Source organism: Scyliorhinus canicula, chromosome 6 (assembly GCF_902713615.1).
Source record: "Scyliorhinus canicula chromosome 6, sScyCan1.1, whole genome shotgun sequence".
Taxonomy (NCBI): Eukaryota; Metazoa; Chordata; class Chondrichthyes; order Carcharhiniformes; family Scyliorhinidae; genus Scyliorhinus; species Scyliorhinus canicula.
This window is the reverse complement of record NC_052151.1, coordinates 223872546-223899767: the sequence shown is the minus strand read 5'-3', so window position 1 is coordinate 223899767 and position 27222 is coordinate 223872546. Positions and strand designations below refer to the sequence as shown.

The 27222-nt window shown below is 52.6% G+C and overlaps 1 protein-coding gene across 1 annotated transcript; it reads right to left on the bottom strand.

Annotated features, from left to right (window-relative positions):
• Positions 1-308: 308 nt before the first annotated feature.
• On the bottom strand, positions 309-23340 carry LOC119968054 (verrucotoxin subunit beta-like). The gene is made up of 3 exons (XM_038801153.1): positions 23207-23340; positions 16445-19183; positions 309-391 (listed from the first exon to the last, which is right to left on the bottom strand). The coding sequence occupies exons 1-3, from the start codon at positions 23304-23306 to the stop codon at positions 309-311; spliced, it is 2922 nt and encodes a 973-aa protein (XP_038657081.1). The 5' UTR covers positions 23307-23340.
• Between the last annotated feature and the right edge of the window lie 3882 nt (positions 23341-27222).

Below are 27222 nucleotides of genomic sequence, written 5' to 3'. Positions count from 1 at the left end.
CGGTTCTTGGGGCTGTTTGTATCTTATTGTCCGGGACTCCTGCTGGCGCCGAAGAGTCTAGCTTGGCCTTTGTTATTCTTAATTGTGTCCATTGTGCCGGGGAATCGCTCAATTAATATGCGCAGCTTGTTAGTTTCTATGCTGTCTGGTTTCTTCACAGACAGAATCTACAGAGAGGTTCTGCAACCTGCTTGCCTCTCTGACACTGTCCAATTTTCCCTGCATGCAACTCAATGTTCCATTTTATGTCGGGAAGTGGCCAGCTTCGGTGGCTACATGGGGTTGCCAGGGGGATTGGAGTCTTGGGATTACAGCATTCCCAAACCATTAAAGTCTGCATTTATTGCTGGTTTAGAAATAGATGTGTCCAATGCATTGAAATTAGTGCTTCCTGATTGGTATAGAGCAGCAACATCGTATTCAGCGTTAGGAAATCGATGTGCTCAAATCCATCGATATTGGGATGTTAAAATCCGTATTTTCCAAACAGAGGCACAGCCAAAAGGAGCAGTCGGCCAATCAGTAAACAATGCTCTGTCTTAATTCAAATATATAACGCAAATCAAAATTTACAAGAGAAAAAAGTAATATTTGTGGAAAGGAAGGACATTGGGCTCGGTCATGTCGAGCTAGATTAGAAGGGCGACAAGGCCAGGATGTGGTCGACGGGCCCCAATCGACACTCCCGTATATGACGCCATCTGGGGCAATGCATTTCCCTGGACCGTATGTGCCTCCAAATCCTGCTCCCGTTTCCAATTCCACACCTACACTTTACCCACAATCTCCACCATCCCAGTCCCAGGAAGGTTCAGCTGCATGGGAAGAATTTCAGAAATTATCACCACAACGTTGAGCAGCAATTGGAGATGTAAAAAAAAACTAGAAACACCCACCATCAGCTCCTCCGTCCTCTGCCTCTCTTCATGCTCTATTTGAAATTGAAGAGATGGATTGTACGTATTAATGAGGGTGGGCGGTATAGAAGTGGACTGTCTCTTCGATACAGGAGCAGAGTTTTCCGTTCGAATTTGGAAAAGCATTTCCTCTGGATGACAAACACACTGTGGCTCATGGAGTTGGGGGAGATCTACTAACTATTAAAGAATTAAACCTCTATCGATAGAATTTGGTCCTTGTGAATTAATTTCTCCAGTTTGGATAGGTCGAATGGATTCAGGATTTGGATATTCTATCCCAACTGAATTCTTCCCAAAGCTTTGAAAATGGGAAAGTAACACGGACAATCAGAACATTCAGGAAAGATCAGCTTTATGAACACCTGATTTGGGCTTAAGATAAGAATGATCCATATGGAACCAGCATCATTCACTGGTCACACTCCACCGTGTACCAAACAATACCCCATTAACCCGTCCTCAATTGGAGGGATTTTACACATAGTAAACCAACTGGGAGAAAGAGGGGTGTTAATTAAAACACACAGTTCATCAAACTGTCCAGTTTGGCCTGTAAAAAAAGGCAAATGGTTCATGGCGTCTGACCATTGACTACCAAACGGCACATCAGTGTATTGATCAGAGAATCCCTCTGGTGACGGACCCTTCAACTATCTTCAATGCTTTAACACCAGACCTTGAATGGTTTTCAGTTATCGATTTGGCTAATGGCTGCTGGTCAATGCCAATAGCACAGGAGGTACAACCTTGGTTTGCCTTTACTATTCAACAGTAATAGTCCTGGACAAGATTACCACAGGGTTTTCACTACAGCCCTGCCCTATCCCATATGGCTTTACAAAATCATTACAGGGAATTCCCTGAGTTGCCCTCGACAATGTTCCAGTATGTCGATGACATTTTGTTAGCCACTATTAAGGAACAAGATCATGAGAAGGATTTACTTGTTCTGCTGAATCATCTCAGTCAAAGGAGCCATAAAGTCAATATGGCCAAAGCACAAATTGCTCAATGGTCAGAAAATTTCACAAGGCAAAAGTTGCCTGAGAGCAGTTGAAGCCACATGTAAAGCTGTGACTGACTGCAGGTATTGTTCTGGAGCAGAAACTGACCATTAAATGCCCTCGCGCATTTCACCCATTACTTTCAATAAATAGAGTCACCTCAGCCACATGGACAAAATGGGCAACAATCCTGGAAGCTGCCAACCTTTAGTTTCAAAGGGTAAGCCCAGTAAATCCATCATCCTTACTCCCGCTTCCAAGGGAACAAAATGGGGGTGCAGAAGAGCATGATTGTATTGAGACAATGCAGGAAATGGAGGAAGCAAGCCTAATAGAGGAAGAACCATTACAGACTCCTGATCTAATTCTACTTACAGATCGTTTCCTCTTTCGTAGAAAAGGGTATTCGAAAATCAGGACGTGCAGTCACAAGTCTCCACGCTCTTCCACCAAAGGGTAGGTTGTCCTCAGTGACATCAGCCCAACAAGCTGAGTTGAGGGGTCATAGTTGAAGCATGTCAGGTGGCAAAAGATCAGACAGCCAACATCCAAACAGATTCAAGATGTGGCCTCGGAGTGGCTCATAGTTTTGGTCAAATATGGAAGAAAAGAGGGTTCCTTACTGCTATTGGGACAACTGTTCGAAATGAAAACAAGGCACAAAACTGACTCGAAGCTTTGAATTTGCCAAAAGAAGTAGCCATTTTGAAATGTAAAGACCATACCGGAGAAGACTCCCGAGAGGCACAGGGAAATGCCCTCGCAGATCGAGCAGCAAAAGCAGCTACCTCACTATGCAATTCTTCAGAAGAAATCTGTCGACCAGGAGTGCACAATCTGTTGCAAGATTTATGTCAAATGCAGAGAGTCCATAGGAAGGAAAAATGGACCTGGATGGAAGCAGGTGTTCATTTCTGTGAGGCTGGTATTCGGAGAGAAGTTGAAACGAATAAACCAGTTGAACCATGGTCACTAATGCCCTATTGAGCCCAGCAAATCATGGGGGCACCTGGCTGCTCAACAGATGTGGGCCCGATTCCAAAGGATTTGGTGGGGTTGAGGATTTAAGAAACGTGCTCAGGTTGTAACAGACCGTTGTGTCATTTGTCAAAAGAACAATCGCTGACCTATAACATCCATGCCTCAGTTAAAAGCCCCTTCCCGGCCGGACCAATCCAGCACATACAAGCTGATTGGGCGGCACGGTAGCACAATGGGTTTCCTCCGGGTGCTGCGGTTTCCTTCCGCAGATCCACGAGCCAATGGTGCCCCGGGTGCCCCCTCTCCTGACTCCAAAGAGAACCCCTCAGAGGGGAGCTCCGAGGATGCAAGTGTTATAACCGTGACACAGCTGTCATCTCCGCCCTCCACCAGCGCAGATACACACACCTCACTGGGAAACGTTAGTGGTTAGGCTTCTGGGGCACAATCTGGTGAGTGAGCACCGCACGGCTGCTGATGTACATCTGGTGGAGGCAGGAACCCCCCAGGCGAGGCAGCCGTCGGAAGTCTGCTGGCTCCCAGGACCCAGCCGGCTCACAGCCTGATGCTGAACCTGTGGATCAGAGTTACCCGGGGCTGATGGGGACTATAGTGAGAAACTTGGACGTTCAGAGGGAGGTGTCAGCGACATTCCAGCAGATCCATAGCCGATTGGAGGAGACCCAGAGGCTACGGGCACAGGAAATGGCGCTGGCAAGTGGCACCGAGGCCAACGCTGCTAGGGTGGCGACCGCAGTGGAGAGCCTGGTGCACGACGTTGGCACCGTGAGTGAAGGTGACGGCCATGGCTGAGGGTCTCGGCAGTACGCCTACCTCACTGGGGAGTGTCACCCAGTACCAGGCCGACCTTGATGGGTTTCTGCGGGACATGTCCCGCTCTCAGATGGGAATGGCCGAGGTGCTGCAGAGCCTGTCCCGGTCACTGGGGACATGACCCAGTCACTGAGGAGCTCGACGAGGGCGTCGACATGATGGTGAGGACTATGGGGAGCCACCAGAATACGATCAGAATGCAAGGCCAGCCCACGCATGGGAACCCACTTGGCAGGTGTCACGTGCTCGCTTCACCATGATTGCCAATTCCCGATTAGCGATAACCTTCAGCCACGCAACCAGAGGATATGGGTGATCGGTGTGCCAGATGGGCAGGGACAGGGGTTGCCCCCAGAATTGGGTTGGGATCCAGGGGTTGACATGGTGGTACTGGGAGCGATTTCCCTCCCCCCAGTGCCTCCCCCACCCTCCCCTTGTGGCCCAGCCCTGTGGACGGTCCCGCCCCCCCCACCCCTCCTGCCAAAGGTTTCCCCATCCCTGCTGAGCACAGGGGCAGCAATCCCAGCATCCCTGGGCTCTTTGCCTGTGAGCAGCAAATCTTCGGCAGCAACTCGGCCAGTAGCGGCCCTCCGGGGCCGGCTGTTAGTCCGGGCCACATCGGGGAACTGCGTCCGCTGCCGGTCACCCTCACCGCCAGTGACCCCGAGTGTAACCAGCAGCACGAGCAACGAAGCTTCTTGTTCCGGGGAGAAGGTGGTGGGGTGCGTCTGGAAATGACCCCCCCCCCCCCGGGGCCGGGCCGTGTCTGGCACCATACAAATGCAGCATCCAAACTCTTGCTGCATTCGTATAGCGCCTTTCATTATAGCCAATAAAGTACCATTATTAAGAGGGCAAGTTAAAACCATTTCTTTCCTCTTAAAATAATTGCAGATGAATCAGTTGTGGGAAAATTATTGGAAGGAATTGGGGGACAAATAAATCATCATCGAAAAGGCACAGATTTATTCAGGGACGCGTTGTCACCTAACTTGATGGATTTTTATTTTGGAGGAGGTAACAAGTGGATTGGGTTGTTTGATGTAGTCCACATGGGTTTTAGCAAGGGTCTTGACAAGGTGCCACACGGCAGGCTGTCGGAAATATTTAAAAAAAAGAAACAACACCATCCAGGACAAAGCAGCCCCGCTTGATTGGCACCACAAACATTCCCTCCCCCACCGACGCACAGTGGCAGCCGTGTGTCCCATCTACAAGATGCACTGCAGAAACTCACCAAGGCTCCTCAGGCAGCACCTTCCAAACCCACGGCCATCTCCATCTAGAAGGACGAGCAGCAGATACCTGGGAACCCCACCACCTGGAGGGTCCCCTCCAAGTCACTCCCCACCCTGACTGGGAAATATATCGGCCGTTCCTTCACTGTCGCTGGGGCAACATCCTGGGACCCCCTCCCTAACAGCACAGTGGGTGTACCTACATCTAGGGGACTGCAGCGGATCAAGAAGGAAGCTCACCACCCACCTTCTGAAGGGCAACAGCGAGGGACAATAAATGCTGGCCTAACCAGTAACCCGCATACTGCAAATATCTATAATTTTTAATTTTGTCGGATCGCCTTCAATCTTGGGGTTTTCAGAATCTCGTTCTCTGCTAGATTTGATCTTGACAAAATCATTCTCGTAGAGATAATTTGACCAGTATCAGCAGAATCAGATTCACTGCCATTGTCATGTGATCAATGCCTTGTCATGCGAGTGTCCCTTGAGGAAAGGTTTTTGTCTTATCACATGGACTACAGACAAAGAGAAAGAAGTGTTTTGGCCTGTCTCTCTCTCTATTTTCAGTTTAAAAACTGTTCCAGCAGTAAACAGGTTGTGACTGCCTGCTTTGGTAACTTAAACAATATATTCAGGGAAAGCCAGCCAAGGCTGGACCATACCCTTGAATAGGGGGTTATGGTTTTATTGGATTTTGTTTTTGAATTGGAACAGTTAAGGGGGAATTCATTAAGTGTTATACATGGATTACTGTAGCTGGGTGGGGTCTTTATGTTTGTAATCGATAACAATTCTTGCTGTGTGTTTATTTTTTATATATGTTTTTGAAAAATAAATTTAGAGTACCCAATTCATTTTTTCAATTAAGGGGCAATTTTTAGCATGGCCAATCCTCCTCCCCTGCATATCTTTGGGTTGTGGGGGTGAAACCCATGCAAACACGGGGAGAATGTGCAAACGCCACACGGACAGTGACCCAGAGTCAGGAAGGAACCTGGGTCATCGGTGCCATGAGGCAGCAGTGCTAACCATTGCGCCACCGTGCTGCCCAATATATAGATGTTAACTAAGTTCTTAGAATAAAGCTACTTTTGATTAAAGTATCCAGGAAGTCTGATGAATGACACCTGAAAGGCAGGCTCTTGTGTTCATCCCAGCCAAATTCAACATAAAGGTCGTAGGTAAGGTGGACTTTGGAGTTTCTCAACCCTCGCCCATAACAGTCTGTCAACCTTATTTTCTTTGAGTCATTTAATGCCCAATTAGATTTCCTACTTCCCACATGCCCCTCATGTGCTGTCTGAAGTTCTTCCCTCAGACTCTCCTGTACCGGCCTCCCTGAACAGGTGCCGGAATGTGGCAACTGGGGGCTTTTCACAGTAACTTAATTAAAGCCTACTTGTGACAATAAGTGATTATTAGTATAAATCATGGATGAAAGGGGCAGCACGGTGGCGCAGTGGTCAGCATTGCTTTTTAAAAAAAAATAATTTTTATTGAGAAATTTTGATTTTATACAACATTGACGCACCTTAGTAAAATACCGAAAATAACAATAATATTAACAATCATATACATTCGCCCCATCCCCATGAACAACCCAGCATTTTAACAACAACGCAAATTAACACACTATAAAGTTACAGAATAAACACTACAATAATGCACCCCCCCCCCTCCCCCCCCTCCCCCCCCTCCCCCCCCCCTCCCCCCTCCCCCCCCCTCCCCCTCCCCCCCCTCCCCCTCCCCCCCTCCCCCCTCCCTCCCCCTCCCCCCCCCCCCCCCCTTCCACCCCCCCTCCCCCCCTCCCCCTGTAACAGAATCCTTCGATGGGCGACTAGGGACGCAGAGGCCAGGACACCGGCCTCTTTTGCCTCCTGCACTCCCGGCTCTACCGCAACTCCAAAAATCGCGAGTCCCCACCCTGGTTTGACCCTGGATCCAACCACCCTCGACACCGTCCCCGCCACCCCCTTCCAGAATTGTTCCAGTGCTGGGCATGCCCAGAACATATGGGCGTGGTTCGCAGGACTCCCCGAACATCTGGTGCACCTGTCCGCACCCCCGAAGAACCTACTCATCCTAGTCCCGGACATGTGGGCCCGGTGCAGCACCTTAAATTGGATGAGAGTAAGCCTCGCACATGAGGAGGAAGAGTTGACTCTCTCCAAGGCATCCGCCCAAGTCCCGTCCTCTATCTGCTCCCCGAGTTCCTCCTCCCATTTAGCCTTCAGCTCCTCCACTGACGACTCCTCCACCTCCTGCATTACCTTATAGATGTCAGACACCTTCCCCTCTCCTACCCACACCCCCGAAAGCACTCTGTCCATCGTCCCCTGCGAGGGCAGCAAAGGGAATCCCTCTACCTGTCGCCTAGCAAACGCCTTTACCTGCAGGTATCTGAGCATGTTCCCCTGGGGAAGGCCAAATTTATCTTCCAGTTCCCCCAGGCCTGCAAACCTCCCGCCAATAAACAGGTCCCTCAATTTGCTGATGCCCGCCCTTTGCCACCCCCTGAATCCCCCATCCGTGTTCCCCGGGATGAACCGATGGTTGCCACCCAGTGGAGCCTCCATCGAGCCCCCTGTTTCCCCCCCGATGCCGTCTCCATTGTTCCCAGATTCTTAGGGTCGCTGCCACCACCGGGCTCGTGGTAAACCTCTTAGGGGAGAGCGGCAACGGTGCCGTTACCATGGCACCCAGGCTCGTACCTCTACATGACGCCATCTCCATTCTTTTCCACGCCGCCCCTCCCCCCTCCATCACCCATTTACGCACCATTGACACATTGGCTGCCCAATAGTACCCCAGAAGGTTGGGCAGTGCCAGCCCACCTCCATCCCTTCCTCGCTCCAGGAACACCCTCCTCACTCTCGGAGTCCCATGTGCCCACACAAAACTCAGAATACTGCTAGTCACTCTCCTAAAGAAGGCCCTGGGGATAAATATGGGCAGGCACTGAAAAAGGAACAAGAACCTCGGAAGCACTGTCATTTTGACGGACTGCACCCTCCCCGCCAACGACAATGGCAGCATGTCCCACCCCCTGAACTCCTCCTCCATCTGATCTACCAGCCTGGTAAAGTTATGCTTGTGGAGAGTCCCCCAGTCCCTGGCCACTTGCACCCCCAGGTACCTAAAGCTCTCCCCTGCCCGCCTAAGCGGGAGCCTACCAATTCCTTCCTCCTGGTCTCCAAGGTGCACCACAAACACCTCGCTCTTGCCTAAGTTTAATTTATAACCTGAGAAGGTCCCAAACTCGGCTAGTAACTCCATCACTCCCGGCATCCCTCCCACCGGGTCCGCCACATACAGTAACAGGTCGTCGGCATACAACGACACCCTATGTTCCTCTCCACCTCGCACCAAGCCTCTCCACCTCTCTGAATCTCTCAATGCCATCGCCAGCGGCTCGATTGCCAGTGCAAACAACAAGGGGGACAGGGGGCAACCCTGCCTGGTCACTCGGTAAAGCCGGAAGTACTCCGACCTCCTCCTATTCGTGGCCACGCACGCCATCGGGGCCTCATATAGCAGCCTCACCCATCTAATAAACCCTTCACCAAATCCAAACCTCCCCAACACCTCCCATAGGTACCCCCACTCCACTCTATCGAAGGCCTTCTCCGCATCCAGTGCCACCACTATCTCTGCCTCCCCCTCAATCGCCGGCATCATAATGACATTCAGCAATCTCCGCACATTCGTGTTCAGCTGCCTTCCCTTCACAAAACCTGTCTGGTCCTCGTGCACAACCCCTGGCACACAGTCCTCTATCCTGGTGGCCAGGATTTTTGCCAGCACCTTAGCGTCCACGTTGAGGAGAGATATGGGCCTGTATGAACCACACTGCTGGGGGTCCTTGTCCTTCTTTAAAATTAACGAGATCAGCGCCCGTGACATCGTCGGGGGCAAAGTCCCCCCTCCCACGCTTCATTGAGTGTTCGCACCAGCAAGGGGCCCACTAGATCCACAAACTTTTTATAAAATTCCACCGGGAACCCATCCGGCCCCGGTGCCTTCCCTGACTGCATCTGCCCGATCCCCTTAACTAGCTCCTCCAGCTCAATCGGCGCACCCAACCCCTCCACCTTCTCCTCCTGCACCTTCGGGAAAGAAAGCCCGTCCAGGAACCTCTCCATTCCCCTCCTCTCCCCCGTTGGCTCCGACCGGTACAGTTCCCCGTAAAAATCCTTGAAGACCTCATTCACCTCTACCCCCTTCCGCACCACATTCCCACTCTTATCTCTCACTCCAGCAATCTCCTTAGCCGCATCCCGCTTACGCAGCTGATGAGCCAGCATCCTACTCGCCTTTTCACCATGTTCGTACACTGCCCCTTGTGCCTTCCTCCACTGTGCCTCCGCCTTTCTAGTGGTCAGCAAATCAAATTTAGCCTGTAGGCTGCGCCTCTCCCCCAACAGTCCCTCCTCTGGTGCCTCTGCATACCTCCTGTCCACCTCCAGCATCTTTCCCACCAGTCTATCCCTCTCACTCCTCTCGCTCCTCTCCCTGTGTGCCCGGATGGATATCAGCTCCCCACGAATTACTGCCTTCAGGGCTTCCCAGACCATCCCCACCTGAACCTCCCCCGTATCATTCACCTCAAGGTACCCCTCAATACTTGCCCGGACCCTCCTACACACCTCCTCCTCCGCCAACAACCCCACATCCAACCGCCACAACGGACGTTGGTCTCGCACCTCTCCCATCTCCAACTCTATCCAATGCGGAGCGTGGTCGGAGATTGCAATGGCCGAATACTCGGCCTCCTCCACTCTCGGAATCAGTCCCCTACTCACCACGAAGAAATCTATCCGAGAGTAGACCCTATGTACGTGGGAGAAGAAAGAGTACTCGCGTGCCCTCGGCCTCACAAACCTCCATGGATCCACTCCACCCATCTGATCCATAAACCCTCTCAGTACCTTGGCCGCCGCCGGCCTCCTACCCGTCCTAGAGCTGGACCGATCCAGTGAAGGATCCAACACCGTATTAAAGTCCCCCCCTATGATCAGACCTCCCGCCTCCAGATCCGGGATCCGTCCCAACATACGCCTCATAAAGCCCGCATCGTCCCAATTTGGGGCATACACACTAGCCAGTACCACCTTCTCTCCTTGTAGCCTGCCCCTAACCATCACATACCTACCCCCCTTATCCGCCACCACCTCCGATGCCTCAAACGACACATTTTTCCCCACCAGAATCGCCACTCCCCGGTTCCTCACATCCAACCCCGAGTGGAAAACCTGCCCCACCCATCCCTTTCTCAGGCGGACCTGGTCCGCCACCCTCAGGTGGGTCTCCTGAAGCATTGCCACATCCGCCTTTAGCCCCTTCAGGTGAGCCAGTACCCTTGACCGCTTCACCGGCCCATTCAACCCTAGTGGTCAGCATTGCTGCCTCACGGCGCTGAGGTCCCAGGTTCGATCTTGGTCCCGGGTCACTGTCCGTGTGGAGTTTGCACATTCTCCCTGTGTTTGCGTGGGTCTCATCCCCACAACCCAAAGATGTGCAGGGTAGGTAGATTGGACACACTAAACATAGAACATAGAACAGTACAGCACAGAACAGGCCCTTCAGCCCTCGATGTTGTGCCGAGCAATGATCACCCTACTCAAACCCACGTATCCACCCTATACCCGTAACCCAACAACCCCCCCCTTAACCTTACTTTTTAGGACACTACGGGCAATTTAGCATGGCCAATCCACCTAACCCGCACATCTTTGGATTGTGGGAGGAAACCGGAGCACCCGGAGGAAACCCACGCACACACGGGGAGGACGTGCAGACTCCGCACAGACAGTGACCCAGCCGGGAATCGAACCTGGGACCCTGGAGCTGTGAAGCATTTATGCTAACCACCATGCTACCGTGCTGCTCCAAATTGCCCCTTAATTGGAAAACATGAATTGGGTACACTAAATTTATAAAGAAAAAAAAATCATGGATGAAGCTACAACTTTTACTCCTTAATTGCCCTGATAACTACTGAACCTGACACTAAATCACACGACAACTGTACTTTGTACAATGGAACTGAGATGTAATCTCCACCGATCCCATTCACTAATACCTTAGCTTTTATTGAACTCTCTGGAGGGAAAACCAAATCCTTCTCCAGTAAGGAAGTAGCCCTTGTGTCCCTTCAGGTAGTTATGGGTTTCGGTACCTCAGCTGAGGAAAATGGAGTGATCTTCCCCTTAGACACAAACCCTGCATATCTCTCACCTGCCTCATTCCTCACCCTGCTCCCACAGCAGTGCCAATCTCGGGTCTCCTCAGTCTAGTTAAAGCTACAGTCTGCACTGCATTCTCCACTTTTATTCCCTTTTCAGAATGCTCCTTATCGACTCCCATGGGCTTTCCTTGTAACTTCCAACACACGGAATGAACATGTCCCACCTTGTTACAATGGTGATACCTCAACTTCGGAGTCTCACTTCCGCCCTCAGTACCTTCCTTCCTGGTCTGAGGGGGAGATCTCGGAGCATTCCCAGCCATCCATTCTTTACCGTGGCTACAGCTGCCCTCTCACTTTCCCACTTCCTATCCTTTTCCAAAGTATGGGTGTGATGGAACAAAGGTTTAAATCCATGGACGAGCTGTGAATCGTCAGCCATAATTGCTGCCTGTCTGGCAGTATTCACCGTCTGTGCTTCAACGTGGGTTCTTATTATCCAAGGTAGCAAATTCTTAAACTCCTTCCGGAGAATTGAATTTTGAAATTGTTTTTCTAATTAAGGAGCAATTTAGCGTGGCCAATTCACCAACCCTCCACATCTTTGGGGCCACCGTGCTGATTTCCCGAAGAGAATGATCTCTCTCAAAGCCTCATGGGTATTTGCAACCCCCAGTTCTCGCACCCGTCTATCAAAATTGTTCTGCTTACCCCCTTTCGAATTCAACATATGTCTGTGCTGATGTCTCCTTCAATTCTGAAACGTTTGCCAATATGCTTCGGGAACCAATTTATACCCGCCCAGAATAGCCTTTTATACCATGTCCTAATTCTTAGACACCCGTTCTGACAGGGAAGCATAGACTTCCTGGGCTGGATTCTCCGTCGGCGGGGATCAGCCGCTTCGCCGGCAGCGCCCCGCAGATTTCCCGACGGCGTGGGGGTGCCCACAATGAGAAACCCCATTGGTCGGCTGGTGGGACGGAGAATCCCGCTGCCGGCGGGGCGCGGCGCATCAGAAAACCTGAGCGGCCCCTGTGTGCGTCCCGTCAACTCACTCTGCAGGGCTAATGATCATATTCCCCTTGGCCACTCCATTTGGGTTGTATTTTCTCAAAAGCCCTGAAAAATGTTTCTACCTCATTCTCATCATATTTTGGGAGGGCCTGCATATTTTGGGAAGGCCTGTATATTTTGGGAAGGCCTGTATATTTTGGGAAGGCCTGTATATTTTGGGAAGGCCTGTATATTTTGGGAGGGCCTGTATATTTTGGGAAGGCCTGTATATTTTGGGAAGGCCTGTATATTTTGGGAAGGCCTGTATATTTTGGGAGGGCCTGTATATTTTGGGAAGGCCTGTATATTTTGGGAAGGCCTGTATATTTTGGGAAGGCCTGTATATTTTGGGAAGGCCTGTATATTTTGGGAAGGCCTGTATATTTTGGGAGGGCCTGTATCAATTTAACCATCTGGTCACTGGATTCCGTTCGAGGTGTAAGCTGCCCTCTATGTTCTGGCAGCTCCCCTCTCATTTTCAGCGCCTTAAGCTGGGACTCTGCCTCTTTCGCTTTTTCCTCTCTCTCTAATTCCACCCTCCTCGTTTCCATCTCCATTCCTTTTATCCTCCATCTCCAATCCTTTTATCCTCCATCTAGATAAGTCCCCGGGGCCGGATGGGATTTATCCTAGGATTCTCTGGGAAGCCAGGGAAGAGATTGCTGAGCCTTTGGCTTTGATTTTTAGGTCATCATTGGCTACAGGAATAGTGCCAGAGGACTGGAGGATAGCAAATGTGGTCCCTTTGTTCAAGAAGGGGAGTAGAGATAACCCCGGTAACTATAGGCCGGTGACCCTAACGTCTGTGGTGGGTAAGGTCTTGGAGAGGATTATAAAAGATACGATTTATAATCATCTAGATAGGAATAATATGATTAGGGATAGTCAGCATGGTTTTGTGAAGGGTAGGTCATGCCTCACAAACCTTATCGAGTTCTTTGAGAAGGTGACTGAACAGGTAGACGAGGGTAGAGCAGTTGATGTGGTGTATATGGATTTCAGTAAAGCGTTTGATAAGGTTCCCCACGGTCGGCTATTGCAGAAAATACAGAGGCTGGGGATTGAGGGTGATTTAGAGATGTGGATCAGAAATTGGCTAGTTGAAAGAAGACAGAGAGTGGTAGTTGATGGGAAATGTTCAGAATGGAGTTCAGTTACGAGTGGCGTACCACAAGGATCTGTTCTGGGGCCGTTGCTGTTTGTCATTTTTATAAATGACCTAGAGGAGGGCGCAGAAGGATGGGTGAGTAAATTTGCAGACGACACTAAAGTCGGTGGAGTTGTAGACAGTGCGGAAGGATGTTGCAGGTTACAGAGGGACATAGATAAGCTGCAGAGCTGGGCTGAGAGGTGGCAAATGGAGTTTAATGTGGAGAAGTGTGAGGTGATTCACTTTGGAAAGAATAACAGGAATGCGGAATATTTGGTTAATGGTAAAATTCTTGGTAGTGTGGATGAGCAGAGGGATCTCGGTGTCCATGTACATAGATCCCTGAAAGTTGCCAACCAGGTTGATAGGGTTGTGAAGAAGGCCTATGGTGTGTTGGCCTTTATTGGTAGAGGGATTGAGTTCCGAAGCCATGAGGTCATGTTGCAGTTGTACAAAACTCTAGTACGGCCGCATTTGGAGTATTGCGTACAGTTCTGGTCGCCTCATTATAGGAAGGACGCGGAAGCTTTGGAACGGGTGCAGAGGAGATTTACCAGGATGTTGCCTGGTATGGAGGGAAAATCTTATGAGGAAAGGCTGATGGACTTGAGGTTGTTTTCGTTAGAGAGAAGAAGGTTAAGAGGTGACTTAATAGAGGCATACAAAATGATCAGAGGAATAGATAGGGTAGACAGCGAGAGCCTTCTCCCGCGGATGGAGGTGGCTAGCACGAGGGGACATAGCCTTAAATTGAGGGGTAATAGATATAGGACAGAGGTCAGAGGTGGGTTTTTTACGCAAAGAGTGGTGAGGCCGTGGAATGCCCTACCTGCAACAGTAGTGAACTCGCCAACATTGAGGGCATTTAAAAGTTTATTGGATAAGCATATGGATGATAAGGGCATAGTGTAGGTTAGATGGCCTTTAGTTTTTTTTTTTCCATGTCGGTGCAACATCGAGGGCCGAAGGGCCTGTACTGCGCTGTATCGTTCTATTCTATTCTATCTCCAATCCTTTTATCCTCCATCTCCAATCCTTTTATCCTCCATCTCCAATCCTTTTATCCTCCATCTCCATTCCTTTTCCCTTTCATGCTCAAACTGCAGCTGAATTCTCGCCAGCTCAATTTCCCCACCAGAAAGTCTCCTTGATGGTGAGCTACTTTGTGGTTCCTCCTGGCATCTCTTTCAAATATGAATGCTGAGCGATCGGGTCAGTTATCTCCGTGTTACTAACTAGCTGGTTATCTCTATTCCTAATTCCCCGGCCAATCCAACCAGCTTGCCTTTTCAAAGCTCTTTTAATAAACCAGAAACCTGAAGAAAACCCTCAGCAGCTTCCACAGCCGTCCTGTTCTATTGTCTGGTGTTTATTTCTTTGAACCGTGACCCAAACTTCACCGTCTACCTGTCCAAAACTGAGCCCTGAAATGATGTGACTTGTGTGCGGTCAATTCCAGCTCCACAGGCCCCGGAGTCACAACACAAGTGAGTTCACCAATCATTCTGAGGAAAAATATCTGAGATTCGGCCCTTGGCTGGCCAATAATTACAGTCACCAGGTTCGTAAGTTTAAAGAATGTTACTGTTTATTTATAGCAGGAACTATAATGGAATATGCAGCAAATACAACTGGTTAACTTTGATCTAATTGCTAATTCCCTATTTTAACTTGCGCCCCATCCTCCCTCCACCACACACACAAGACAGGCAAAGAGACAGGGGAAGAAACGGGTCCGAAAATCTGAAGTAAAAGGAAAAGAGCATCTTTGTTTCAGTTGGGTGTTTCCAACACCTCACTCCTCTTCAAACTTTGCTTTCAGTTCAAGGTTTTTACTGCAGATTCATTCAGGTCTCTGTAGTTTCAGGAATACAGCAGACTTTCTGGAGAGAGAGAGAGAGAGAGAGCGAGGGGGAGTCCTGGTCTATGGTTGCTGTCAGTAATGGTTTTCCTGCAGATTAATTCATTCGGGTTCTCTGCAGTTGAAAGGAGACAACACTCATTGCCCGCTGGAGGGAAGAGAGAGAGAGAGAGTCCTTGTTCTTGTGTTTCCAAGAGTCAAACTGGGCTCCTTCAGACTCTGAAAACAATTCCAATCACCACTTGTTACAGGCAGTGTTCGGACATTTGGGGCAATTCATTCCCCCCCTCCCCACAGCCAATCCATCAAATCCATCTCATTCTCTGCTGCTGAAAAGTCTGAAGCTCCTGTCCGTTGTCCCTGCTGCTTGATTTAAAGATACATGTCCATTAATCATCCACAGATCAAAAATAATAACGGCAAAATAAAAGAAAGGGGAGATATGGGAAGAAACACAAAATAAGACGATGGTATATAAGTTCAAGTCAATAGAGTGCAAGGTTGCAGGGCTCTATGTCGTAGCAGATGAGTAGATGCGAGTTGGCCAGCCTCGGCTCTTTCATACCCTGAATGCCAAAAATCTCAACATTCCCAATTCTCAACTGTTTCATTGATCCCCAAGTTCAGCAGCGATTGTGTTTGGGATGTGGAGGGAGGGAGAGCATTCCGGGTTTCCACTCCTCTGTGTGACGTTCCTGATGAATGCACATGGATCAAACATTATCGCCCTGTCCCCTTTGTCCTGGACTCGCATCTCCCCGACCCTGAGACATCCCATTACCAGACAAAGTAGTTTCTCCCCATCATTCTCAATCATCTGAAACTTCTCGATCAGATTAACCCCTCAGTCCGTGTCACTCGATATATTACAGCCAATTACAATTACAACATGTCCCTGTAATTTAACCCCACCCCCCTGGGTCTGAAATAGCCTTCTCCCTGTTGTTAATTCCTGTCTACTCCTGAGGCTTCGAGCGGTTCAGCACCGTCAGGATGCTCCTGAAGCTGTTGCTGCTCAAAGCCCAAAATGCACTCCTCATCCTAACCCACAATGCCTCGCCCCCGCTCTGGCCAGTAGCTGAGGGCCCATCCCCTTCACTCCCTCCGCCCCCAGCCCCTGACCCCTCTCCCCCCTCGCCTCGGCCCCCAGCCCCTGACCCCTCTCCCCCCTCGCCTCGGCCCCCAGCCCCTGACCCCTCTCCCCCCTCGCCTCGGCCCTCAGCTGTCAGCTCCGGGAGGCAGCGGTTGGCAGCGAATAGGCCGGACAGGTTGAAGCAGTAGTGGACTGGGAAGCCCTTTCCATCCCTGAGGAAGGGAATCTGGGAATTCTGAAGCGCCCTCACAATGGCAGGAGACTGCTCGTCACAAGACGTGATCAGGAGCTGGGGCTTTGCTCCAGGAAACAGAGTCATGGCTTTACTGATTCTGTTGTCCAGAGAAACTGCAGACGACTTGACCAGGATGCCCACAAAATCATTGAATTGTTTAAACACATCGAACATTTTTAGCACTTTTAAGCTAAGTATTACAGCAAGCATATTCAATAATTTTGGTGTTAGAATTTTAATTGTGAGAGAAAATGGGACCCGGAACCCTTCCTGGTGATGGATTTTGAATATCGTCCATATAACCTTGTCCCACTCCCTCGGATCCTCCGTTAACTGGAACCGGAACCCATCTTCCCAGTCCACTCCCAGGATGTAATTGATCAGACCATTGACAAAATCATCCATTCCCGATTCATCGGTCTCAAAGAGAACGATTGTCCTGTGATTGGCCGAGGACCCAGCTGTCCCAAAGTTGAACGTTTGGCAATACGGGTCGGCCTCCCTCGCCAGCGGGAGCTGGTACACCGCCGGCCTGCCAGCCTTCACCAGCTTGCTCTCTCGGCGGATGGTGTCTGCCAACTGAGCTGGGGTCTTCTCCCTCGGAGTCACGGTCATCACCTCCTGACTCGGAGCGCTGCGGCCTGCTACCCCACAGTCAGCGGTCACTCGGACCCTATAGGGAGTGCCAATGCTCAGACTGTCTAGAGAGTACACACAGCTCGGACCCTCCGTCCTTAGCCCACTCCATGGGCCCTCCTGGCTCTCCCCTCTCTGATACTCAATAATGTAATGCCCAATGCTCACACCATCACCAACCAGGGCTGGAGGGGCCCAGCTGACGGTTAAAGAAGTGGGCAGAACGTCAGAGAGTGAAACCTGACCAGGTGATTTGGCAAGAAGGGTGAGGACCCTGTCAGTTGGCTCACCGAGCAGGCCTATCCATGGCTTGTATACTGGCGCCAACCTGAGCTGGTACTGTGTGTGTGGATGTAGCTCTGACACGGTGAATGTCTCAGCGCCAGCCTCTGCATCATCCCAGTGCCAATCCTTATCCCCCACAGCCTTGTAGCCCACCTTGAACATCACCACTGGCCCAGTGTTATCCACAGGGGCCTTGAGCTGGAGAGTTACACTGGAACCACTAACTCCGCAGATCACTGGGATGCCTGGTTTTTGCAGTGTGAGTTCCTTATTGACCAGAACGCCCTGTTCATACAGGAAAACTGAGGCTCCAGGACATCCCTTCTCATCCACTGAGGCGATTGCGATCTTACTGATTTCTGAATCACAGGATTTGTAGAAATCTGTGAATTGCTGGAACTGACTTGCCCATTCCCTCATCCGATGTGACACAGATTCGTCATTGAACCAAGCCTGGCTCAGCTGAATTGTGTGGCCCTGCGGTGTAAGGCCTGGTTCGGTCCATGACTGGGGGCTCCTGAGGTGATTGGACAGCTCCTGGAGGTAAGGATCAGTCTCCCCCAATGAGGTGAACGCAAAGCAGACAAGGGATTGGATGATTGGGTCGGTCAACACCTTACCCAAGTGTCTGTAGGTCAGAACGTCCACTCCTCCCAACATGGCCAAGTAACCCTGGACCGTGTCCGCCTCCTTCTCCCTCTGCTCCAACCAAGTGTTCAGACAGGAGTAGCTGAACGGCGATTGGTCTTTCTGTGTTAACATGTCCGCCAGGACAGATTCCTCCTTCCCCATGCCGCGGATGGACGGCAGGATTTCTGACAGTTCTTTCTGAAACACCGTCTGCTTTTCCACACACCTTGCCTTGAAGGATTCGACCTTTACCTTCAACTCGGAGAACGCTCTGTGCGCTGGGCTTTTGATCAGATCGTTGCACCTCATCTCGATGTCCCGGTACTGATCGAAGTCCATCTGGCAGCGATTGACCAGCTTGATACTGATCTCCCGCACAATCTGGGCCGCCTTGGAGGACAACCTCTTCAGAGGGAACAACCAGGCTGTCAGGGGCACTGCCTTCTCTGCCTGTTCACCCAGTAACTTGGGCAGCGACGCGTAAACCTCAATAGCTTCCTGGTAACTCACAGGGTTCCTGTCGAGTAAGAAATCTCCATGAAACGTGCAGCTGAAGGACTCAACGGTTTTCCTCTCCGCGTCGGAGAGCTTCAAGGAGCCCTTCCCCTCGATTTGGAAAGTGGGGATTTTCTTAACCATGACGTGTAGGCTACCCTCGACGTCCTGCACATTGTCGCTGGACGAATAGTCTCGGTCAAACACGAAAAAGGCCTCAGCACCGTACAACACGCCCGTGACAACATGAGTAGCTGAATCCTGCTCCAACACACTTGGGTAGGTGATATGTTGGGGGCCCAGTTGGCTCATGGTCAGCTCCTCGAAGCGCGTTGTCGCTCGGTACTTCAGGGTGAGGCGCGCCACCTCTGAGGATTTTTTCACGTCATTCAGATATTTGGCAGAGCCGCTCACCTCCACCAGCCCCCCCAGAAAGCTAGCCGTCAGCGAGGCTTCAACGCCCAAGGCAGAAGCCTTGTCCTGGATGGAGTCGCTGGAAATCAGCTTAAAGTCGGTGCTGGGTTTCGGCTGCACATCAATGTTCTTCAACTCAGCCAGATCCCATAATGTGACACCTGCAACAGAAAGATGGACAACAGGATTGACTGTTAGTACCGAGGGAGTGCTGCACTGTCAGAGGGTCAGTACCGAGGGAGTGCTGCACTGTCAGAGGGTCAGTACTGAGGGAGTGCTGCACTGTCAGAGGGTCAGTACTGAGGGAGTGCCGCACTGTCAGAGGGTCAGTACTGAGGGAGTGCTGCACTGTCAGAGGGTCAGTACTGAGGGAGTGCCTGCACTGTCAGAGGGTCAGTACTGAGGGAGTGCCTACTGTCAGAGGGTCAGTACTGAGGGAGTGCCGCACTGTCAGAGGGTCAGTACTGAGGGAGTGCCGCACTGTCAGAGGGTCAGTACTGAGGGAGTGCTGCACTGTCAGAGGGTCAGTACTGAGGGAGTGACGCACTGTCAGAGGGTCAGTACTGAGGGAGTGCCGCACTGTCAGAGGGTCAGTACTGAGGGAGTGCTGCACTGTCAGAGGGTCAGTACTGAGGGAGTGCTGCACTGTCAGAGGGTCAGTACTGAGGGATTGCCGCGCTGTCAGAGGGTCAGTGCTGAGTGAGTGCTGCACTGCCAGAGGGTCAGTACTGAGGGTGTGCTGCACTGTCAGAGGGTCAGTACTAATGGAGTGCTGCACTCTCAGAGGGTCAGTACTGAGGGAGTGCTGCACTGTCAGAGGGTCAGTACGGAGGGGGTGCTGCACTGTCAGAGGGTCAGTACTGAGGGAGTGCTGCACTGTCAGAGGGTCAGTACTGAGGGAGTGCCGCACTGTCAGAGGGTCAGTACTGAGGGAGTGCTGCACTGTCAGAGGGTCAGTACTGAGGGAGTGCTGCACTGTCAGAGGGTCAGGACTGAGGGAGTCCCGCACTGTCAGAGGGTCAGTACTGAGGGAGTGCTGCACTGTCAGAGGGACAGTACTGAGTGAGTGCTGCACTGTCAGAGGGTCAGTACTGTGGGATTGCCGCGCTGTCAGAGGGTCAGTGCTGAGTGAATGCTGCACTGCCAGAGGGTCAGTACTGAGGGTGTGCTGCACTGTCAGAGGGTCAGTACTGAGTGAGTGCTGCACTGTCAGAGGGTCAGTACTGAGGGAGTGCTGCACTGTCAGAGGGTCAGTACTGAGGGAGTGCTGCACTGTCAGAGGGTCAGTACATGAGGGAGTGCCGCACTGTCAGAGGGTCAGTACTGAGGGAGTGCCGCACTGTCAGAGGGTCAGTACTGAGGGAGTGCTGCACTGTCAGAGGGTCAGTACTGAGGGAGTGCTGCACTGTCAGAGGGTCAGTACTGAGGGAGTGCCGCACTGTCAGAGGGTCAGTACTGAGGGAGTGCCGCACTGTCAGAGGGTCAGTACTGAGGGAGTGCTGCACTGTCAGAGGGTCAGTACTGAGGGAGTGCCGCACTGTCAGAGGGTCAGTACTAATGGCAGTGCTGCACTCTCAGAGGGTCAGTACTGAGGGAGTGCCGCACTGTCAGAGGGTCAGTACTGAGGGAGTGCTGCACTGTCAGAGGGTCAGTACTGAAAGAGTGCTGCACTGTCAGAGGGTCAGTACTGAGGTAGTGCCGCACTGTCAGAGGGTCAGTACTGAGGGAGTGCCGCACTGTCAGAGGGTCAGTACTGAGGGAGTGCTGCACTGTCAGAGGGTCAGTACTGAGGGAGTGCCGCACTGTCAGAGGGTCAGTACTGAGGGAGTGCTGCACTGTCATGATGGTCAGTACTGAGTGAGTGCCGCACTGTCAGAGGGTCAGTACTGAGGGAGTGCCGCACTGTCAGAGGGTCAGTACTGAGGGAGTGCTGCACTGTCAGAGGGTCAGTACTGAGGGAGTGCTGCCCTGTCAGAGGGTCAGTACTGAGGGAGTGCCGCACTGTCAGAGGGTCAGTACTGAGGGAGTGCTGCACTGTCAGAGGGTCAGTACTGAGGGAGTGCCGCACTGTCAGAGGGTCAGTACTGAGGGAGTGCTGCACTGTCAGAGGGTCAGTACTGAGGGAGTGCTGCACTGTCAGAGGGTCAGTACTGAGGGAGTCCCGCACTGTCAGAGGGTCAGTACTGAGGGAGTGCTGCACTGTCAGAGGGTCAGTACTGAGGGAGTGCTACACTGTCAGAGGGTCAGTACTGAGGGAGTGCCGCACTGTCAGAGGGTCAGTACTGAGGGAGTGCTGCACTGTCAGAGGGTCAGTACTGAGGGAGTGCCGCACTGTCAGAGGGTCAGTACTGAGGGAGTGCTGCACTGTCAGAGGGTCAGTACTGAGGGAGTGCTGCACTGTCAGAGGGTCAGTACTGAGGGAGTGCTGCACTGTCAGAGGGTCAGTACTGAGGGAGTGCTGCACTGTCAGAGGGTCAGTACTGAGGGAGTGCCGCACTGTCAGAGGGTCAGTACTGAGGGAGTCCCGCACTGTCAGAGGGTCAGTACCGAGGGAGTGCTGCACTGTCAGAGGGTCAGTACTGAGTGAGTGCCACACTGTCAGAGGGTCTGTACTGAGGGAGATCCGCACTGTCAGAGGGTCAGTACTGAGGGAGTGCCGCACTGTCAGAGGGTCAGTACTGAGGGAGTGCCGCACTGTCAGAGGGTCAGTACTGAGGGAGTGCCGCACTGTCAGAGGGTCAGTACTGAGGGAGTGCTGCACTGTCAGAGGGTCAGTACTGAGGGAGTGCCGCACTGTCAGAGGGTCAGTACTGAGGGAGTGCCGCACTGTCAGAGGGTCAGTACTGAGGGAGTGCCGCACTGTCAGAGGGTCAGTACTGAGGGAGTGCCGCACTGTCAGAGGGTCAGTACTGAGGGAGTGCCTTCACTGTCAGAGGGTCAGTACTGAGGGAGTGCCGCACTGTCAGAGGGTCAGTACTGAGGGAGTGCTGCACTGTCAGAGGGTCAGTACTGAGGGAGTGCTGCACTGTCAGAGGGTCAGTACTGAGGGAGTGCTGCACTGTCAGAGGGTCAGTACTGAGGGAGTGCTGCACTGTCAGAGGGTCAGTACTGAGGGAGTGCCGCACTGTCAGAGGGTCAGTACTGAGGGAGTGCCCGCACTGTCAGAGGGTCAGTACTGAGGGAGTGCTGCACTGTCAGAGGGTCAGTACTGAGGGAGTGCTGCACTGTCAGAGGGTCAGTACTGAGGGAGTGCTGCACTGTCAGAGGGTCAGTACTGAGGGAGTGCCGCACTGTCAGAGGGTCAGTACTGAGGGAGTGCCGCACTGTCAGAGGGTCAGTACTGAGGGAGTGCCGCACTGTCAGAGGGTCAGTACTGAGGGAGTGCCGCACTGTCAGAGGGTCAGTACTGAGGGAGTGCCGCACTGTCAGAGGGTCAGTACTGAGGGAGTGCTGCACTGTCAGAGGGTCAGTACTGAGGGAGTGCTGCACTGTCAGAGGGTCAGTACTGAGGGAGTGCCTGTACTGTCAGAGGGTCAGTACTGAGGGAGTGCTGCACTGTCAGAGGGTCAGTACTGAGGGAGTGCCGCACTGTCAGAGGGTCAGTACTGAGGGAGTGCCGCACTGTCAGAGGGTCAGTACTGAGGGAGTGCCTGCACTGTCAGAGGGTCAGTACTGAGGGAGTGCCTGCACTGTCAGAGGGTCAGTACTGAGGGAGTGCCGCACTGTCAGAGTGTCAGTACTGAGGGAGTGCTGTACTGTCAGAGGGTCAGTACTGAGGGAGTGCCGCACTGTCAGAGGGTCAGTACTGAGGGAGTGCCGCACTGCCAGAGGGTCAGTACTGAGGGAGTCCTGCCCTGTCAGATTGTCAGTACTGAGGGAGTGCTGCACTGTCAGAAGGTCAGTACTGAGGGAGTGCCGCACTGTCAGAGGGTCAGTACTGAGGGAGTGCTGCACTGTCAGAAGGTCAGTACTGAGGGAGCGCCGCACTGTCAGAAGGTCAGTACTGAGGGAGTCCTGCCCTGTCAGATTGTCAGTACTGAGGGAGTGCTGTCCTGTCAGAAGGTTGTCCCGTTTAAGTGTTTATATCCTGGATACTATTGGGGTTTCTCTCCTGGGCGATGATTTGATAATATATATTTTAACTGAACTGTAATGGGATTAAATCCCTGTCCAGCTGCCCTTACCGGGAATGATGGTGTCGCTGCGTCTATCGTACAGCATTCCAAGCCGGAGCGGTCTCCCAAGAGTTGGTATTTGGAAAAGGTCGTGACCTCCACCAGCCATTGTTCCCGGTTTGTTCTCGAACTCGACGGGATAGATCTCTGATGTGGAGATGTGAAAAATGGAACAGTAACAGCTCCGAAGGAGGCTATTCTGCCCCACATCTCCATGCTAGCTCTCTGCTGGCGTTGTCCCTCCTGCTCCTGGACTCCCCCCCCCCCCCCCCCCCCCCCCCCACTGCCCCGCAGATAGTTTCTCCTCAGCTCCTTCTCCAATTCTCTTTCAGAAGCCTCGATCGAGACTCAGATCCCACTCATGCTTGTAGAATGAATACATTTTTTCCCCCAGCTTGACCTCGCTCCAACCAGTCAGCAAGACTCTGACTGTATTTTACATTCTGTTTGAGGGAGGGAAGAGTGGCTCTAAGACTAGTTTTTAAAAATGAAATAAAGACAGCTGTGAGTACATTAAATTGGAGCTCGCTGACGTGAAGTTGGAAAAATACTTAACGGTTGTTCAGTGGCAGACATTTCAAGGGATATTTCGGAACATGCAGAATGGATACATTCCAGTGATGGCCACTCCCTCGGCATCTAGAATGATTCTTCTCCAGTTCGTGCCTTCTGAGGCAATTGATTCCCACGTGTCTTTGGGGATGTTGTATTTATTTAGGGGGACTTTCAGTGTCCTTGCAGTTTCCTCTGCCCTCCTACATATCACTTACCGTTGCGGAGGTCGGCGTGGAGCACTTGTTTCGGGATTCTCGTGTCGGGCAAGCGGTCAATGTGACCCGCATTTCGCAGCTGGTCGAGGACGATACTGGTGATGTTTGGCCTGGGAGAGGACGATCACGTTGGTACGCCTGTCCTGCCAGTGGATTTGCAGGATGTTACAGAGGCAGCGTTAGTGATACCTCTCCAAGAATTTGAGATGTCTGCTGCACTGTGAGAGGGTCAGTACTGAGGGAGTGCCGCACTGTCAGAGGGTCAGTACTGAGGGAGTGCCGCACTGTCAGAGGGTCAGTACTGAGGGAGTGCCGCACTGTCAGAGGGTCAGTACTGAGGGAGTGCCGCACTGTCAGAGGGTCAGTACTGAGGGACTGCCGCACTGTCAGAGGGTCAGTACTGAGGGAGTGCTGCACTGTCAGAGGGTCAGTACTGAGGGAGTGCCGCACTGTCAGAGGGTCAGTACTGAGGGACTGCCCGCACTGTCAGAGGGTCAGTACTGAGGAGAATGCTGCACTGTCAGAGGGTCAGTACTGAGGGAGCTGCTGCACTGTCAGAGGGTCAGTACTGAGGGAGTAGCCGCACTGTCAGAGGGTCAGTACTGAGGGAGCGCTGCACTGTCAGAGGGTCAGTACTGAGGGAGTGCCGCACTGTCAGATGGGTCAGTACTGAGGGACTGCCGCACTGTCAGAGGGTCAGTACTGAGGGAGTGCCGCACTGTCAGAGGGTCAGTACTGAGGGACTGCCGCACTGTCAGAGGGTCAGTACTGAGAGAATGCTGCACTGTCAGAGGGTCAGTACTGAGGGAGCGCTGCACTGTCAGAGGGTCAGTACTGAGGGAGTGCCGCACTGTCAGTGGGTCAGTACTGAGGGACTGCCGCACTGTCAGAGGGTCAGTACTGAGGGAGTGCTGCACTGTCAGAGAGTCAGTACTGAGGGAGTGTCGCACTGTCAGAGGGTCAGTACTGAGGGAGCGCCGCACTGTGAGAGGGTCAGTACTGAGGGACTGCCGCACTGTCAGAGGGTCAGTACTGAGGGAGTGCCGCACTGTCAGAGGGTCAGTACTGAGGGAGTGCTGCACTGTCAGAGGGTCAGTACTGAGGGAGTGCCGCACTGTCAGAGGGTCAGTACTGAGGGAGTGCCGCACTGTCAGAGGGTCAGTACTGAGGGAGTGCCGCACTGTCAGAGGGTCAGTACTGAGGGAGTGCTGCACTGTCAGAGGGTCAGTACTGAGAGTGTGCCGCACTGTCAGAGGGTCAGTACTGAGGGAGTGCTGCACTGTCAGAGGGTCAGTACTGAGGGAGTGCTGCACTGTCAGTGGGTCAGTACTGAGGGAGTGCCGCACTGTCAGAGGGTCAGTACTGAGGGAGTGCCGTACTGTCAGAGGGTCAGTACTGAGGGAGTGCTGCACTGTCAGAGGGTCAGTACTGAGGGAGTGCCGCACTGTCAGAGGGTCAGTACTGAGGGAGTGCCGCACTGTCAGAGGGTCAGTACTGAGGGAGTGCTGCACTGTCAGAGGGTCAGTACTGAGGGAGTGCCGCACTGTCAGAGGCTCAGTACTGAGTGAGTGCTGCAGTGTCAGAGGGTCAGTACTGAGGGAGTGCTGCACTGTCAGAGGGTCGGTACTGAGGGAGTGCTGCACTGTCAGAGGGTCAGTACTGAGGGAGTGCTGCACTGTCAGTGGGTCAGTACTGAGGGAGTGCCGCACTGTCAGAGGGTCAGAACTGAGGGAGTGCTGCACTGTCAGAGGGTCAGTACTGAGGGAGTGCCGCACTGTCAGAGGGTCAGTACTGAGGGAGTGCTGCACTGTCAGAGGGTCAGTACTGAGGGAGTGCTGTACTGTCAGAGGGTCAGTACTGAGGGAGTGCCGCACTGTCAGTGGGTCAGTGCTCAGGGAGCGCTGCACTGTCAGAGGGTCAGTACTGAGGGCTTACCGCACTGTCAGAGGGTCAGTACTGGAGGGAGTGCCGCACTGTCAGAGGATCAGTACTGAGGGAGTGCTGCACTGTTAGAGGGTCAGTACTGAGGGAGTGCCACACTGTCACAGGGTCAGTACTGAGGGAGTGCCGCACTGTCAGAGGGTCAGTACTGAGGGTGTGCGGCATTGTCAGAGGGTCAGTACTGAGCGAGTTCTGCACTGTCAGAGGGTCAGTACTGAGGGAGTGCTGCACTGTCAGAGGGTCAGTACTGAGGGAGTGCTGCACTGTCAGAGGGTCAGTACTGAGGGAGTGCTGTACTGTCAGGGTCAGTACTGAGGGAGTGCTGCACTGTCAGAGGGTCAGTACTGAGGGAGTGCCGCACTGTCAGAGGGTCAGTACTGAGGGAGTGCTGCACTGTCAGTGGGTCAGTACTGAGGTAGTGCCGCACTGTCAGAGAGTCAGTACTGAGGGAGTGCTGCACTGTCAGAGGGTCAGTACTGCGGGAGTGCCGCACTGTCAGAGGGTCAGTACTGACTCCTGAGGGAGTGCCGCACTGTCAGAGGGTCAGTACTTAGGGAGCGCTGCACTGCCAGAGGGTCAGTACTGAGGGAGTGCTGCACTGTCAGAGGGTCAGTACTGAGGAAGTGCTGTACTGTCAGAGGGTCAGTACTGAGGGAGTGCCGCACTGTCAGAGGGTCAGTACTCGAGGGAGCGCTGCACTGTCAGAGGGTCAGTACTGAGGGAGTACCGCACTGTCAGAGGGTCAGTACTGAGGGAGTGCCGCACTGTCAGAGGATCAGTACTGAGGGAGTGCTGCACTGTTAGAGGGTCAGTACTGAGGGAGTGCCACACTGTCAGCAGGGTCAGTACTGAGGGAGTGCCTGCACTGTCAGAGGGTCAGTACTGAGGGTGTGCGGCATTGTCAGAGGGTCAGTACTGAGCGAGTTCTGCACTGTCAGAGGGTCAGTACTGAGGGAGTGCTGCACTGTCAGAGGTTCAGTACTGAGGGAGTGCTGCACTGTCAGAGGGTCAGTACTGAGGGAGTGCTGTACTGTCAGGGTCAGTACTGAGGGAGTGCTGCACTGTCAGAGGGTCAGTACTGAGGGAGTGCCGCACTGTCAGAGGGTCAGTACTGAGGGAGTGCTGCACTGTCAGTGGGTCAGTACTGAGGTAGTGCCGCACTGTCAGAGAGTCAGTACTGAGGGAGTGCCGCACTGTCAGATGGTCAGTACTGAGGGAGTGCTGCACTGTCAGAGGGTCAGTACTGAGGGAGTGCCGCACTGTCAGAGGGTCAGTACTGAGGGAGTGCTGCACTGTCAGTGGGTCAGTACTGAG